This window comes from Anastrepha obliqua, chromosome 2, assembly GCF_027943255.1.
Source record: "Anastrepha obliqua isolate idAnaObli1 chromosome 2, idAnaObli1_1.0, whole genome shotgun sequence".
Lineage (NCBI taxonomy): Eukaryota > Metazoa > Arthropoda > Insecta > Diptera > Tephritidae > Anastrepha > Anastrepha obliqua.
The window spans coordinates 9,864,329-9,882,627 of NC_072893.1; the positions used below are offsets into that span (position 1 = coordinate 9,864,329).

General features: G+C 37.3%; 1 protein-coding gene across 1 annotated transcript in view; it reads left to right on the forward strand.

Moving 5' to 3' along the window:
• Positions 1–5,358: 5,358 nt before the first annotated feature.
• The window catches only part of LOC129239466 (uncharacterized), a 62,536-nt gene continuing 49,595 nt past the window's right edge, over positions 5,359–18,299 (forward strand). The window contains exons 1-2 of the mRNA XM_054874967.1: positions 5,359–5,465; positions 15,007–15,182. Coding sequence (XP_054730942.1) covers positions 5,380–5,465; positions 15,007–15,182 — 262 coding nt within the window. The 5' untranslated portion in view covers positions 5,359–5,379. The remainder of the gene's footprint in view (positions 5,466–15,006; positions 15,183–18,299) is intronic.

Sequence of the window (18,299 nt, forward strand, 5' to 3'; positions counted from 1 at the left end):
AATCGTGAGAAAAATATTTGTTCACTGTAAATTAAGTTTCGGGAGCACTAAACCTTACTGGGCATGACATGGAAGATACAATACACTGCCGTGAAGTCAGAATAGACGCTATACCTGAGGATCGGCTGTTATGGGCGATTGAAAGTTTCAAACCTTTTAAATCACCGGGTGCAGATGGCATTTACCCGGTGGAACTGCAAAAGTCTGCCGGATATCTAACACATTGGCTATTGCTTTCTTTACGGTCATATACCTCTTACGTGGAGACAAGTCAAAATTGTTCTCATTCCAAAATCTGGTAGAAACTGACATACCCATCCAAAAGACTTAAGACCGATATCTCTTTCTTCTTTCCTATTGAAAACTGTAGAGAGGTTGATAGAATTTCACTTAAGCCTGACTATAGATAGAAATCTTATCTCTACGTCACAACATGCCTACACGAAAGGGAAATCGCTAGATTATATAACCTTATTTACACGGCAGAGAGTTCACTGCACAAACAGGAATTTACTTTAGCCGCTTTCCTTGATATTGAAGGGGCCTTTAACAATGTTGAAGGGGGGGTAATTACTGCAGCACTCACTGATCTTAGGGTAGAACCGGGCTTGGTAGGTTTCATTGGCAAAATGCTAAATAGCAGAATCATTGAAGCGGAACTAGGAGAATCGGGGCTCAGAAGATTGGTAAGTAGAGGTACACCGCAAGGTGTAGTCCTCTCACCGCTTTTATGGAACGCAGTTGTAAATAAACTTCTGTTAATACTGGAATCGGTGGGCTGTAAGGTGATAGCTTACGCCGATGATGTTGTTATTGCTGTCTCTGGTAAATTTATGCCTACATTAAGAAACCTAATACAAAGTGCTCTAGATATACTTTCTAGGTGGGCAGTAAAGTGTGGTCTAGGAGTCAACCCAGACAAAACACAACTCACGAGGATACACAGAATCTCTCAACTAAGTCCAATTATGCTCAAGGGTGAAGCTCTTGTGATTTTGGGAAAAACCACGTAATTGGGGCTGACTTGGAAGTCAAGCATCTTAGAAAGAATTAGGAAAGCGAACCTAGCTTTTTATGCCTGTAAGAGAGCTTTAGGTAAGACCTGGGGAATTAAACCTAAGGTTGCTCATTAGCTTTACGCTGCTGTCGTCAGACCCATTCTTCTATACGGAAAATGTTGTTGTTGTTGTTGTTTTAACAGCATAGTTTGCCCTGTCAGTGTAAGTATATCATCGGTCGTCTTCGTCTAGCTCATCTAGGGGTAGGCCCAGAAACATGCTGTTTCGACGGGTTGGGTCCAGAGGGAGAGGGGGGTTAGATGAGTCTGATTGAGGGGGCATGTGAAGAGGTGGTTAGTGTCGTGCGGGGTACCTTCACATGCCGGACATGTGTTTGGTATGTCGGGGTCAATTCTGGATAAGTAGGAGTTTAACCTGCTACAATATCCAGAACGTAATTGTGCCAATGTTACACGAGTTTCACGGGGAAGCTGGAGCTCTTCATCTGCAATAGTGGTAATGGTCTCCCGGTGAATGTCGTTTATTGACTGTCTGAATACTGTCCGGTCCATTAGGTTTCGGATAGAAATGTTGTCGGGTGGTGTGCCTATTCTAATTTATTGAATACGGTGCAGAGATCAGAGGAATTAGCAATATGTGGCGTCATGGCTTTGGACATCATGCTACATCTGCCATACCTAGATCTCTTGTACGAATACTCAGCGACCTGCTCCGCTTTAAGGCTTAAAGCGAACTCACAAGGACTGTCACACATGTGCATTCAACCATCTTAGACTGCTACACGGATATACCCAGTGACTGGGATTATCACCCTCCCATTCTTTGCTTCGAAAGGAATTTCCTAATGAAAATCCCTTCTAGACTGGAATGGCTTGAAGAAGATCCAACACCCAACACACCCGTTAAGGTCTACACTAATCAGTTCTGTAAATCAAAGATGGATTAGCGTTAACACCTGTGAAAATATGGCCAAGGCTAAATCTACGTCTGTCCAAGAATATTATAAAATTGAGTGGACTTCAAATCAGGGCCTTAGTAGGGGCCCTCACAGGTCACAGGACATTGTCTCATAGAAAATCATGCAAGAAGACTAGGCGTTTACATGCATGATTTCTGTCGTAGCTGCAGAAATGAGGAGCAGTTGGAAACAATTCAACACTTTTTGTGCACATGCCCAGCTCCAGCCAGAAGCAGGAACCGATTTTTAAAATCCTACTTCTTAACGAATATAGATAATCTATACACTTTAGGTATCAACAACCTTTTACGCTTTATCAAAAGCTCAGGATGGTTCAATATGGAGAGGGAAATGTAGCCCAGCCCCCGCGGCTCACAACGGACCCATTTCGTGGTCTAAGTGGCATCGTTGTCACTATGTGCGATACGGCTGCCAAACCTAACCTAACCTAACCTATATATTTCACACTTATACCATTTCTTCTAGGGTGTTTGGCTGAACCGAACTCCTCTTCCTATTTGTGGTATTTGTCTTAAGTTTTATCCACAAACTGGAGAGACCTATAGTTTCACGCCGCCTCCGGACGGCAGATGATTTTTATGAGGAGCTTTTTCATGGCAGAAAGAATGGCAGCTTGCCATTACCTACCGAGGGGCGACCGCTATCAAAAAAAAACGTTTCCTATCAATTGGCATTTCCTGCCTGGGATTTCGAACCACTTCACTTCCAAATGGTAGTCGCGCAGCAATTCATTCGGCTACGGCGGGCGCCTATACAAATTTTGAATGCACAACAAAGGATCTTTTGGAGCATTTTGATGTAGTTCATTATCCCACTGGACAACAATTCTGAAAATATACTTTTTTCAACCGCTACAGTGGCCTTAGCATTTTGGTGTTACCAGACCAGACTAATTTTATACAGGGTGAACGATATGAAGTGTTACCTATTCAAAACATCATAACTTTTTTGTGGGAAATTAGTTTTTATTGATTTCAAAGACAAAATTGTTCAAAAATGATTACAATTTTAGTACTCACCTTGCTCTCCAAAATGGACCAGATGGAATAGTCCATCGGATTTGCGTCTGGCGAATTCGAAAGCCATTGTGTGGACGAAATGAAGTGTGGAACATGATTTTTTAACCTTTCTTGGTTCACACGAGCTTTATGAGACGGTGCCGAGTCCTGTTGGAACGTCCATGGTCTACGACCGAAATGTTTACATGTTCACGGCTCTAAAGGCCGATAATAGGTCGCATTCACTTTGACACCAGGCTCGATAAAAACGATTGTAGAGCATCCCTCAGCGGTCAGTGCGGCCCAAACCATTACTTGCAATGGGAAATTGCTTTGAGTGGCCATACGTAGGCTCAAATTCTCGTATGAGCGTTCGGTCAAGTAAACATGATCGTTTTGAGTGTTTATGAAGTGCTCAACTGGGACATTTTTTTCATCAGAAAACACAATGTTAGGAAATTCGCCACGTTCGTGCAAGCGCAACAACTTCTTTGCTTTTTCGACCCGAACTTTTTTTGCTGGGGTAAAAGATCGTGTGCTTTGTGGCTTTGTAAGCCTTAACCTTGAACTCGTTTTTCAATATGCGTCGAATGCTTTCTTGCGATATTTTCAGTTCTTTGGCCATTTTTCTTCCACTTCGACGTGGATTTCGTTCAAGTCGAGCCTTCACTTTCCATTTCTGGTGTTGTTGCTGCTTTTTTTTGGTCCACCTCCATAGCGTTTTGCAATGCTACACACTATTACGCTCACATTATTCCATCACAGAAAAAAAAATTCAACAAAACTGAGACGCAAATGCTTTTGATTGCTTATAAACAATATATTGAACTGTCATTAGAACAATTTTGACTTTGATGTCACGAGTTGTTTTATAGATACAAGCAGTGTGAAGTTGGTAACACTTCATATTGTTCACCCTGTGCATATTCACTATTTTTCTTTACTCGAGTTTTTGTAAAAAAATATGAGTTTGCAAATTTTGCTTTCTATCTCAATCATAATTTTTGGAATCGACCCACTTTGGCTTAATACAATTTTTCCTCGCAATTTATGAAAATTATTGCATACCACAAATTTCAATCCATCGAATTAAATTCAACCGAAAATCTATGGAGTTATTGCGCTTTGCCATAGAATTCCTCAAATATAAAGCGCTACTCGCTAAAGCATTTCCTAAATGCGTTATTACAAACTTCAAACGCATTGCGCTTCAGCAACACCATTTCCAAAAAGTGAAGCGCATTTAAATGAAATTAATTTCGTATATTAACATTTACATCCTACTTCACTCTTTGAATTGCGGCCACCGATTTTAGTTGTTACTACAAAATTTATAGCATATTTCACGGCGCTGCATAGTTTCCTAGCAACAATAACTCGCATCGATTTGATAAGCGGCTATTTGGTCATGAGTGATTGGTGTTGTGTTAAGCAGGGGCATTGTGTTCAACAACATTGCTGATTATTGCAACATGAACTCTTAGTAGATATGTGCGTGTGTGTGCGTGTTAGCGACGTCCGCTCGAAAGTGTTGAATTATTATGCGCGAATATTTCACGGTGCCGAATGTTTTTCGTGTTGCATCCACTCATAATGTGAAAATAGAGCCGCTACTTCATAAGCACAATGATGAACAAAAGTAACAGCAAACACAACAACAACATGAACAACAGGAAAGCCAACACCCGTTGCCGCAAGAACAAATAATAACTAATATACTTCAACTTCGATGAATGCAACTACGCCTACAACAATAAAAGCAAACGACACCGAAGCCAACAGTGCAGTAGGCATTTTTAAGGATAAGCCACAGCAAACATTTTCTAGCAACAGCATCACCAACAATACACTTACAATGCAGCCTTGCAACGTCGCGCGATCTTTTATGTTGCACAATCATACACAGCAGCCACATAAGCTCACCGCAACGGCGTCTATCGAACGAGCGAATTTCGGTGGTAGCGTCACACAGACTGGACGTAGAGAACAATTTAAGCAGCAACAGCAACAAAAGTTGCAACAATCAGTTTATGGCACACTGCCGCGCTCAATGCCAATAACCGCCATGCAACGCACTACCAACAGCAACAGTAACAGCAACAGCAATGGCTGCAACAATCGCAATTTGAATGGTATTACCGCATCCGGTGTCATTAACACGATTTCGGGCAGCATCCCTTCGGCATCGGCAGTAGCGGTGGCGGCAGACCGCAATGGCAATAAAAACAACATATCGCTAACAACTGATTTGAATGGCGGTTTCAGCAGTACGCATTCGAATTCGAATAAATTAAATGGCATTCAACCGCAACCAATGAACAAGTCTCGAGAATTTCTCGTAACGAGGCCAGGCGGCCGGATGAGTCACTATCCACAGCAGCGTATGCGACAATGCAGCGGCACCACCACCATGCAACAGCGTTTCAGTAACGGGGGATATTTGTGGATACTGACACCTGTTGCTGCTAGGTGAGTACACAAATTATTATTATTTTCTTTACGCATCAAAAATGTGTGAGAGGACATTAGTTAAGTGATCTGACCTTTTATTGGAGAAGAAATCAATCAACGGAAAATTGCATTAAAAGGCTTACCCTTCTAAGCTTGAATATAATGAGAAGTTAGCTGAAAAAAAAATTGCAAGTTTCAGTTCTTTGAATTGAAATATCTTCGTTCCTTTTTTTTTTACTTGTTATTAAAATTATTTTATACCTTTTTAGAACAAAATATAATTAAAAAAAAAAAATGATATGAGAAAAAATTAAAGTTTTTTTTTAATTTTTAAGGAAAGACAATACCTTTAAAAACACTGTTTGACAAAAAATTATACTTTTTCCTTAAAATTTTTCTAAATCTTTTTTTCACACAAAATGTAATTAGAAGAATTATTCGAGAAAAATTTAAATGTTTTTGCTCAAAATTTTTGTATATTTTTTAGAAATTTTTCCATTTTTAAGGAAGGACTTCTCCAAATGTTTGGAAAATTTTCTTTCCTATTTTTAAGAAAAAAATATATTTAAAACTAATTTTTTCAAAAAAAATAAATTTTGTTTTTTTTTTTAAATTCTTTTATATCACGTTAAAAAAATTATTTGACAAAAAATTGTAGTTTTTGTTTAACATTCTTTTAAATAAAATATTATTTAAATAAAGTAAATATTATTTAAAAAAATTATTTGAAAAAAACCTATTATAATTTTTGTTTTGTTCAAAATTTTTGAAAAAATTTTATTTTTCCATTTTTAAGAAAAAAATGTACTTACAAAAAATTATTTCAGAAAATATAATATTAAATTTTTTTGTTCCAAATTTTTAGAAATTTTGTTTACCCATTTTTAAGAAAAAAAATTATTTAAGATAAAATGAACTAGGTTTTTGCTTAAATTTTTTTATATCAGTTTTAAGAAAATTATTTGAGGAATAATTATATTTTATTTACGAGGGCTGGTCAATAAGTCCGTATTGTATTTCTGACCTCTTTACTGAAAAAGAAATACTGCTCCTGTCAACAGGCATCTGTCTGTTGACTCCTGTCAAAATTTGAACGTGCTGCGTCAGTTAGTTTGTGTTTTACAGCTACCTTTATCAGACTACCCAGTAATTCACAGTCGACCATAAACGCAATCGTGTAACAACTTCACAGGAAAGTTTGGCGTTGTTTAATTGCAATATGGAGGAGTTTTTGCGCCGTTTTGTAACCGTGGAAGAAACATGGATCCATCACCATACACCAGAGACCAAACAACAGTCGAAACAGTGGGTTTCCAAGGGTGAATCGGCTTAATAAGCACACGAAATTCAGTTTTTTCCATTTTCTCCTCAAATTACTGGGTAGTCTGATAAAAGTAGCTGTACAACACAAACTAACTGATGCAGCACGTTCAAATTTTGACAGGAGTCAACTGACAGATGCCTTTTGACAGGAGTAGTATTTCTTTTTCAGTAAAGAGGTCAAAAATACAAAAAATCACGGACTTATTGACCCGCCCTCGGAATTTAATAAAATTAATTTTTTTTGTTCCAAATTTTAGGAATTTTTGTTTTTAATTTTTAACTCTTAAAAAATTATTTCAGAAAAAATTTATTTTATTATTGTTTCAAACTTTTTTATATCGTTTTTCTAAACAAAATAAAATTTAACAATTTTATTTAAAAAATTAAATTTTTTTCCATTTTTAAGAAAAAAAAATACACTTTAAAAATTATTTCGGAACAAATTAATTTTATTAATGTTTAAAACTATTTTATATAATTTTTCTAAACAAATTAAATTTTTTTTTCATTTAAAAAAATATAAATACATATTAAAAGAAACTATTTCAGAAAAAATAAGCATTACTTTTGTTTAAAAGATTTTTTTTTTTTATTTTATCTAAACAAATTATTTGAGGCGGCCGCCGTAGGATTGGTGCGCGACTACCATTCAGAATTCACAGAGAGAACGTCGGTTCGAATCTCGGTGAAAACTTCAAATTAAGAAAAACATTTTTCTAATAGCGGTCGCCCCTCGGCAGGCAATGGTAAACCTCCGTGTATTTCTGCCATGAAGAAGCTCCTCATAAAAATATCTGCCGTTCGGAGTCGGCTTTATATATAGCGGAGTGATGTTTGGCGAATTCAAATTGGTGTGTTGGAATGCGTTTCCCTTGCTCAATTATCGGATTATGTATTTCAAAAGTAGCCTTTCAAAAAATTTAGAAGCAATAGGCAGCAGACTTATTGGCCTATAGTTGGAAACAATGTTCGGAGGTTTCCCAGGCTTTGGAATAAGTATAATTTCAGCAACTTTCCACTGAATGGGAAAATACTCGTTTTTGATCATCGCATTAAATTTGATATGTAAGTGATGTATTTATAGCCACATGTGCGTGGGTAACTTTTTTAAAATCTTACTGGTTATTAGGTCGTATCCCAACGCCTGTTTTGTTTTGAATTCTTTGCTTAAATCGTAGAATCGGGAAATCCATTTGAAATGGCACTTAGGAAAAATGTTCAATTTTATGGTCTTCTTCCACATTTTGACTCGGAAATGGTACAAAAACCTTTGAAGCCTTTTATTAATAAAATACTTTTTATACTCCTTTATATTAAATGAAATACATTTTTATTTTTATTTTTATTAAATGAAACACATTTTTTTTTATTTTTATTAAATGAAATACATTCTTTTTTTTATTAAACGAAAATTTTTATTTAGAGAAAAATTATTATTTCTGAAAGCAATCAACAAAATTATTAGCAGCATTTGGGTACGAAATTTATTTCATTTTTTACACACTTCCTCGTGGTCACATTCCTGGAGCATCGTTTTCCTAGAAATAGGAGGTGTGTTCAAAAAGTATCGCGAATTTTGTGTTTTCTATTCAAAAATTATTTATTTATTAATTAATATCTATTTTCCCCCCTTCAAAGTAATCCCCATGAGATATTATGCACTTCTGCCAACGTTTTTTCCAATCTTTGAAGCACTTAAAAAAATCATTTGTTTTATCTTGTTCAGCTCCTCCTTCAATGCCGTCTTTATCGTCGTCGCTCGTCAATCGTAGCGTCGTCTTTTCAAGAGCCTCTTCAGTTACGGGAAGAAGAAAAAGTCACAGGTGGCCAGATCTGGCGAATACTCGTACGGTGGCTGTGGCATCATTAGTGTGTTGTTTATGGCCAAAAAGTCGCGCACAAGCAACGATGTGTGAGCAGGGGCGGTATCGTGATGCAAGAGCCAATTTTTGTTCTTGCACAAATCCGGGCGTGTCTGGCAGATTGCTTCGCACAAAATTGTGCATAACTTGCAGGTAATATTCCTTATACCCTGTGGCAAGAACTCATGATGCACAACGCCCCTGCAATCGAAGAAAATGGTAAGCAAAACTTTTACATTCGACCGAACTTGGCGCTTTTTTCGGTCTTGGTTCGTGCGGCAGCTTTCTTTGAGATGAATGAGCTTTGGTTTCCACTTCATAACCATAAACCCACAATTTGTCACCAGTTATGGCCCTCTGTGAACGGGAGCAAATTTCGGTAGTCGCGGACAGAGTCCAACATCTCATTAGCAATGTTAATGCGATGCTGCGTTTGGTCGAAACTGAGCAGTTTTGGTACGGTTTTTGCGGCGACCCGTCTTATGCCCAAATCATTGAAAAAAATCGACTGCCACAAGCCAATCGATATGTCTAGATCCTCAGCAACTTCTCTAACGGTGATTCGACGATCGGCCAATACCATTTTCTTCACTTCATCAATTTTTTGGTATGTTGTTGAAGTGTCCGGGCGTCCGGCACACTTTTCGTCGTTCACATCTTCTCGGTCTACTGAGAACATTTTGTACCATCGATTAACGTTGCTTTGGTCCAAAGTAGCTTCTCCATATGACACAGTCAACATTCGGAATGCATCCGCACACTTTATTTCGTGTTTCACACATCTTTTTGAATAGGTAAAAGTCGAAGTCGAGCCGAAATACGTGCAAGCAAAGCAGCTGTCAACAATTAACTGAAGATTCAAAATGGCTGAACTCGTCGGTAAGATTGAGAGACATGAGTACCAACATATCGTCCCAAAAAATCGAAATTCGAATATACGTAACCTGCGAAAATTCAAAATTCGCGATACTTTTAGAACACACCTCGTATATTTTATTCACAACCACTTTTGCTACCACTTTAATCAAAATACTGAGTTGTAATTCGTCCCACTAAACACCCTGCCTCTATCGTTTTAATATTACTGTCAATTCTATTTGTCCTTCATCCGATTAAATTCAATATTAATTTAATTCAATCCCCATATTAATTTATATAATTAACTTATAAGCATTTACGTTTTTTCCGCTTTTTAAAGGTCACTAAAAAAGATGATTAATAAATTACCGAATTTTCATTTTCATAGTCAAATCGTATTACTTTGTTGTATTACCATATTGTACAATACAATAATATCGTATATAAAAAAGTAAATGATAAAAATGACTTGTTTGCCATCAAACTGCTGTGATTTATAAACTGGGTAAAAATTATGTAAACAGAAAATTTTAAATCAAATCTCAATTAGCTCCTCTGGGAGAGATGAATAATTTATTCAACGAAAAAATACATAGAGCTTGCATAGAAAAAAATATATATATAGGGTTGTTCAATAGGTGAGCTTCAACTTTTTTCCGATAGGGAGGGCGAACGACGCAATATTTTTTATTTTTCGCTTGCCATTTGTAAACTTCATTAGTATACATTTCATCATGGAACGCTACATACTTGAGCAACGATTGCAAATCGTGCAAATTTTTTATGAAAAAAATCGTTCTGTTGCTGCTACTTTAAGAGCATTACGGCCATTTTACGGTCCATTTAACAAGCCGTCCCGTTTTGGGGTTATGTGAAGTCATTGGTCTACAGTAACAAGCCGGCGACCATTTGTGAGCTCAGAGCCAATATTGAACGCGAAATTGCTGGAATTTCGGCCGATTTATGCAAAAGAGTGGTCGAAAATTGGGTTTAACGATTGGACTTCGTAAAACGTGCACGCGGTGGTCATGCAAAAGAAATCGAATTTCATACTTAAATGTATATGTTCAAACTCGATAATAAAAAAAAAAATTAGTTAAAAAAGTCAAACCGTTTGTGTTTTATTCAAAAAAGTTCAAAAGTCGAAGCGCTCTTACTGAAAAACCCTATACATATATGCATAGATATATTTCATTAGCCACCCACTATGCACTACGCTCCACTACCCAGTTTACTTTGCAACTGAAGTAGTTCGTTTCCTTCCCAATGCAATGCTAACGATTAGTTTTTTAACACGACGATGTCCTGCGGGATGTCAATTGTCAGCTATGCAGCACACCATTTAATGAGCCAGTCAGCCTCTGTGTCAGCATTAAACTAGTTAATTAACTTGCTGATAATCGATAAAAAAAACTCGACTTCAATTTGTTACAAAAATCCTCATTTTTGAACTACATCCTGACCAGCAGTGCTCCCGAATATAGGTATACATTTGATAAAGGGTTTTCCCATAACAGGTGTTACAGGTGATTGGATTGCGCTATGGAGAGATGATTAGCGATTTTGTATGGCCAGAATTGGTAGGTATTAATCTGCACAACTTTTATTTTCAACAAGACAGCGCTGCGTGCCACACAAGCAACGGAACCATTGATCTTTTACGGCAAAGGTTTCCGGGCCGTGTTATCTCTCGAAGAGGTGATCACAATTGACCAACGAGATCTAATGATTTAACACATTATGACTTTTTTCTTTGGGGCCACGTGAAAGAGAAGATCTACGCCAGGGTCGATTCAAGACCTCAAAGATGGAATTCGTGAGGCTAGCGAGGACATAGGGCAGCCACTTTGCAATTCGGTTATGGAAAATTTCGTGAAAAGGATATTGCCCTGTAAGCGTGGTCGTGGTGGTCATTTGCCTGAAGTTATTCTCCACTATTAACGGCATACCTTCCTCTTTATAATGAAATAAGCATCCAATAATTTATATTAAAAAATAGCATTTTTCTTTGAATATCAAAATAACACCTCTTTTTAAAAAATCCCATATTAGCAAGCGTCACTTGGATTTTGAAAAGTATCATAATGACTTTAGAAGTCATCAAATATAATTCAGAATTATGTTTTAAAACTCCTTTAAGGTGTTTACCTTGCAACTAACGTTATTTTCATAAAAAATATAGTACATGGATTATAGTAAAGTGGATTAAGAAGGTGCAGTAGTCTTACTACAGTGCCGGTTTTCTTCCGTACAGTCAGCAATCGTGTTGAAGTGCATCCACCTTATAATTGTTTCGTCCATTCCATGCCTCTTGGCTGCAGAACACATAGAGTTAAAGTTAGCGTTGGTCTTCTCAATATCAGCAAAAACCTAGCCCCTCTTCAATCATTGGCACAAGGTCATGTGAGCAGATTCGCAAGACTTTCCGTTTTGGTAAGGATGTAAGGCGACTATCCACTAAAGCTCTCACCTAATGCACTTTTCGACCATTCGCACCCATCAGCATGAAGGGTATCAGACTAATTCTTCTGACGTGTTTTACCAGCGCATAATCATCCTTCCTCGGTTTCGGAATGAAGACGACACTACCTCTGCTTCAATGGGCAAAATGGGCATATGGCTTATGGCAGACTAGCTCGAAAAACTCTTATAAGAGCTCCGGTTAAGCAACTTAAGATACACATCATCTCGGTCTGGTGACTTAAAGTCATCTTCTTCTTCTCAATCTATACATTTCTACAATATCTGAAAAAGTATCTCTGTTTCTGACTAACTCCAAAAGCCGGCCAATAATTGGGCTCCCATCCATTGACGTATACGACTACCATGATAACTTCTTTCTTCCGATGCCTCGTTTTCCTTCAATCTTTCTTGTAATCGAAGTTGCAGGAGAACATACTTATAATTTCGGCATATGTGACCCAGGTAAGCTGTTTTCCTGCATTTAATGCATCTTAGAGCCTCCCTTTTGCTATTAACTCTTCGAAGAACTTCAGAGTTGGAGAGTTGGTCGGTTCGCGAAATTTTCAGTAGTTTCCATAGTATCCACATTCCGAATGTTTCTATGCGATTCATATCAGAAACTTTCATCGTCCAAGCTCCCATGCCATACAACAAAGCAGACACACCACAACATCTCACAAAGCGCATTTTTAGATTTTAATTAAAATCTTGGTTTCCTAGAACACTGCTGGATTTATAGAATACTGCTCTAGTGCTAGCATAGAACACTGCTCTGTTTAATTTTGTTTTAGTGGCATTGATTTTTAAACCATTAAACTTATCAAAAGAGCCTAATAAAAACTCCCTTTTTATAGCTTCTTTTGAGGAGTACTTCTTGTTACTCATATGGGATTGAAGTCCACGGAAAAGGTGATACTCACAAGCTGCAATATCCGGAAAGTATGGTGGATGCGGCATTTGCTCCCATCCGAGCTCGATCAGCTTGCCTAATGTTTGCCTTGTGGTATGAAGTCTTGCGTTGTCGTGGTGAAACAAAACTTTGCGTCTATTCAATCGAATAATAATCAACAGTTATCGTGTGTACAGAACACAGAAGTTCATAATAAACAATACCGGCCATATCCCACCAAATAGACAGGAGAATCTTCTTGGGGTGAAGGCCATCTCTATGGGTCGGTTCTGGTGTTTCATCTTTATCTAACCATTGGCTTTTGCGAACAGGATTATTGTAAAGGACCTATTTTTCATAACCAGTAACAATACGGTTCAAAAAACTTTCATTTTCAAGCCGTTGCGGCAGCTGAGACGACACATTCACTCTCTGTTGAAGGTTGGGCGACGGAAAGTCTATGCGGAACCCTTTTTCCCAGCTTTCAAACCTTTCCCAACTGAACCAGGTGCCTGTGAACTGTTCCATGCGATGAATTTATCCTCTGAGCTATCATATCGACTGTCAAATTTGGCTCAGCTTCCACGAGTTCGAGCATGGCGTCGGAGTTAAAGACTTCAGGACGACCAGGGCGCGGGACATCCTTCAGGTCGCAGTTCGCACTTCGGAATTTTGAAAACCATTTTTGCGCAGTCCTTACACTCACGGTATCCTCTCCGTGAACAGTGTTTATTTCTGCAGCAGCAATTGTTGCATTTTTACCATTTTTTTTAAATACAAAATATGCTTCTTATACGCGTTGGAAGATTCCATTTTATTTTTTAACAACACGTGCTTCTATCTGCGATTAAAATCACTTTTTGAATGCACAATATATCAAAGAAAATATAAATAGTTCCGTTATAATTTTTTGTATGCAAAAATCGTACAAAAGTGAAATTATAGCTAAAATACGCACGAACTTATGGACTGACCTGATACCACTAATCGATCCTTTTGTAACCGGTACAACTGGTAGTCGCACTCGAACTGGTAGTAATAACTAGTGCCGTCAAGTACCAGTTCAAGAACTAGAAAATTACTTAAGTAGCTTGACTTTTCACTGCAGGGTATCCACTCACTGTCCCAGTTTTAAAGTAATATTCACATTCATAAAAAGTACAGCCGCACATATAAAACATTGTAAATTTTTGCCTTCATTCCCGGTTAGACAAAAATCACTTAGCGTAAATTCTATTTCTACGCCTGGCAGAGTGGAAAGGGAGCAGAAATACAAGACGAATGTGTGATAAAAAGCTCTCATCTTTTTCCTTTTACATTTACATACTTATACATATGGATAGGTACGTAAGCACTATGCCAGTATGTGAAGTGCAATTTATATGTAATTATATGCGGATGTTAGAAAAACTGTTTTTATGTGGTAACAAAAAAATTAGCGCTGGGTCGAGAGTTTGAAGCAAATATGATTTCGAGTGCAGCTTAATTAGGTGAGTGCAACTTTTTGATTATTTACATAACTGCATTCTTTGCAAACATATTTATGGAAAGTTGATGCTGGAGTTAAAATGGCTGGCAGCAAAAGCAGTTTTGTGTGAGATATGTTGAGAGAACCTTGCGAATTATTCAACAACTGGTGTACCTGAGCAGCTTAAAGTCGAAGCCAGATTAGTGGCAATCAAATAGAAGAATTTCGTGCAAGCAACTTTTGCTGCTACCTTAAAGATAGAAAAAATAAATATAAGAGTTGAAGCTTTACTATTTGAATACCCACTGCCTGTACATGCGGCCTAACGTGAATAGATTGGCCAAAATGTGCCGCACCTCGATTCACAGCATTGACTTGACCGATTTAAAAAAATCTCGGACGTTGGTAAACAAAATTTTTTTGAGGAAGAACAGCTGGAGCAAAATGCATTTTCTGACCAATTTTTAAAACGTTCCCCACTTTTTATGGAATTTTCATTAGCGATGATAAGAAATCTTTACAAATCTTTGTCTTTAAAATATTTTTGAATTTCGTGAAACAGACTTCCCAATCTTTAGATAAATTATACGCCATGCAATGCGGATTATTTCGTGCAAATAAATACATAAAAATGACTTACGAAATAGCTATACTTTACTTGATTTAATTTATATTCTTCTCTCCTATCCTTTCTAGTATTTCCGTTGCCATTGTAATGGCCGCGATTGCTGGACCACAGTGGCTTTTCACCGAGGAAAAACTGCCAAATGCCAATTACAATGGCACTGCTAATTTCAATTTGATGGACGATGGCGCCTATATAACAAAATACACCAAATCAAGTCTATGGATTTTATGCACAGCTTTGCAAGGTAAATTTTCATGCTGATTAACATTTTAAAATGCGTAAATAGAGTTCGGGTTGAAAATATACAAATATTAAAATTCAACAAATTTGGCAAATATTCGATTAAATTTACAAATAAAAATATAGAGAAAAATCCGGCATGCAAATGAAATGCTTATTAAATTTTGAATATATTTAACCCTTTCATGCCTGAGTGAGAGCTGCTGTGGCTTTAATAAGAGCTGTTTTTAAGTAAAATAGAAAGAGGAATAGAAAGAGAAAGAGAAAGAGAAAGAGAAAGAGAAAGAGAAAGAGAAAGAGAAAGAGAAAGAGAAAGAAAAGGAGAAAGGGAAAGAAAAAAAGAAAGAGAAAGAAAAAGAAAAATATGAATAGGAATAGGAATAGGAATAGGAATAGGAATAGGAATAGGAATAGGAATGGGAATAGGAATAGGAATAAGAATAGAAAGATAATGAGAATGAGAAGGAAAATGAGAATGAAAAAGAGATAGAGAAAAGTTAAAGAAACAGAAAGAAAAATATAAAAAGAAGGAGAAAGAAAAATTAAAACGAAAGAAAAATAGAAAGCGACACCGTTTAACGCCTATCGTGATCCCGTTACTTTGCTCTCAGCGAATTTGAGAATATCAGCTGATTTTCGTGACATCACACTAGCTCAATTGGTGATCGGTTATAACAGATTATCATTTTCATACATTATTCCATCAGTGTAAAACTTTTGTGGTTTCTCGGCGAAAAACTGCGACAAGTAATTTTCACAGGCTTCTCTTGAAGCCAACTTTACTCCATTAAGGGAGTTCTGCATTGACCGAAACAAATGGTAGTCCGATGGTGCAAGGTCAAGGCTATATAGTGGACGCATAAAAACTTGCCAGCAAAGCTCTCCCGGTTTTTGCCGAGTCATCAAAGATGTGTGCGGCCTAGCGTTGTCCTGATGGGAGATGACGCCCTTTCTGCTGATCAGTTCTGGCCATTTTTTTCGATTGCTTGCCGCCGTAGCCGAATGGGTTGGTGCATGATCACCATTCGGAATTCACTGAGAGGTCGTTGGTTCGAATCTCGGTGAAAGCAAAATTAATAAAAACGTTTTTCTAATAGCAGTCGCCCCTCGGCAGGCAATGGCAAACCTCCGAGTGTATTTCTGCCATGAAAAAGCTCCTCATAAAAATATCTGCCGTTCGGAGTCGGCTTGAAACTGTAGGTCAAATGGAGGCATTTGTGGAACAACACCAAGACGCACACCACAAATAGGAGGAGGAGCTCGGCCAAACACCTAACAGAAGTGTACGCGCCAATTATTTATTTTTTTTTTTTTATTGCTTCAATCTCATCAGTTGTTGACAGCAAAGTGTAGAATCAATCGTTCGAGCAGGCTGGAGCAGCTCATAGTAGATGATGCCTTTCCAATCCCACCAAACATACAGCATAACCTTTCGAGGCGTCAATCCTAGCTTTGTGACCATTTGTTGAGCTCCACCCCCCTTGCACCATGATTCTTTTCGCACATTATTGTCGTATTTGATCCACTTTTCGATAGGTCAACCGGAGCGAGGTGCATCTTTCACATCGAAATTTCTAGAACGGAAGCGAGCGAACCATTGTTGTGCTACACGAACTGATACAGCATCGTCTCGGTAAACTTCATAAATTTTTTATACAAAAATTTCAAAATATAGCGAATTTCTTCATTATTTTGGCTCAGTTTTGAACAGCTATAACTTTTTTTCAACTTCTCCGAATTTAATTTTTTTTTTTTTGTTATGATTATATGACACAATGTGATTGGTAGCACTGGAGATAGATGACTCCAACGACATCTATTGACAAAATACGAAACGACTTTTTCCACTACCCAATATTTAGCTTTACATTTTTTATCATCTGGATACACTATCGACGATTGTCAAAAATGTTGTTGGTGTTGGTGATTATTCACGTCTTAAGCAGGCCTCACACGGGCTACAGATCGAAACAATCAGTTGGAATTCATTCCGCCACAGACGTGTGGATTTATTGACAATTTTAGTTTCGCGTTCTTCGTTGCTGAGTGAACATGAAACGCGAAGAAAATTATTGTCATTTTTGGTATTTATTTGTGCGTGAAAAGAAAGGAGGAGAGAAAGAGCTAAAAAATCGTTCGATTTGGTTGCAGAACTGGTTTAAGAGGCGCGATGAGTATGAGCATATCAATTTTTTTTCTCACCTTCTATATTCGTCTGTTTTTCTACTTATTTATATTTTCTAATAAAATAAGCCATGATTTTAATTTCATATTTCCTATCCTTACATTTATTGCTCTTATTTTTCCACAATGATGGCTGGCTTTTGAACAAATCTGTTCGTGAATAAATCTTTTGCTTGATCTTGCCATTTATCAGCTCATGTGCACACTTCGAAATTTCTGAAATGAAGTATATGTACATAGATCCAATATTCTTGCATAACCTCAAAAGGAGCAAAACATGAGATTTACACTTTAAAAACATCAAATTTTATATGAATCAACAAATGTTCAATAGCACTAAGTCTTCTCAGAGTGCTTTTTTAGTTATATACATTTTTTTTTAGTTACAATTTTAGTAGCTTGAAATTAAAAAAAAGAAACAAACTCCAAACTCAAAAATTTTCGCATTTTGAGTATAAAAAAGCACTTGTACAGCACTACTGGGCTAGTATAACGTTACACACTTTCTGTTGGGCGCGATATTGTCTCTGTCATTCTTGAATTTACACTCTCTTGCCAACAAGCGCTACTTTAGACTAAGGAGGCAATCGAGTTCTAGAGTTCGCTCTCGACGAACAAAACTCACACTTTATAAGTCTCTCATTATGCCAGTACTTTTGTATGGTGAAAAGTTTGGATTTGGATTAACCATGCAGCCCAACCTAAAGTCATTTAACGCGTCCAGAATATTAACCATGACGCTGGTACATTTGCCTACCAACAGGTACGAAAGGGTTAAATATAAATTTTAAGTAAAAAACTCGATATAAAAAGGAGGCCGTGAAAATATATTCGCTTTGCTGCAATATATTTTTATTCATCACTATCATAGTTCGGGGTGAACTATTGCGCGCTTCACCTTCTATATATTTAGTTTTTCTTCTTTGATGATAAGTCC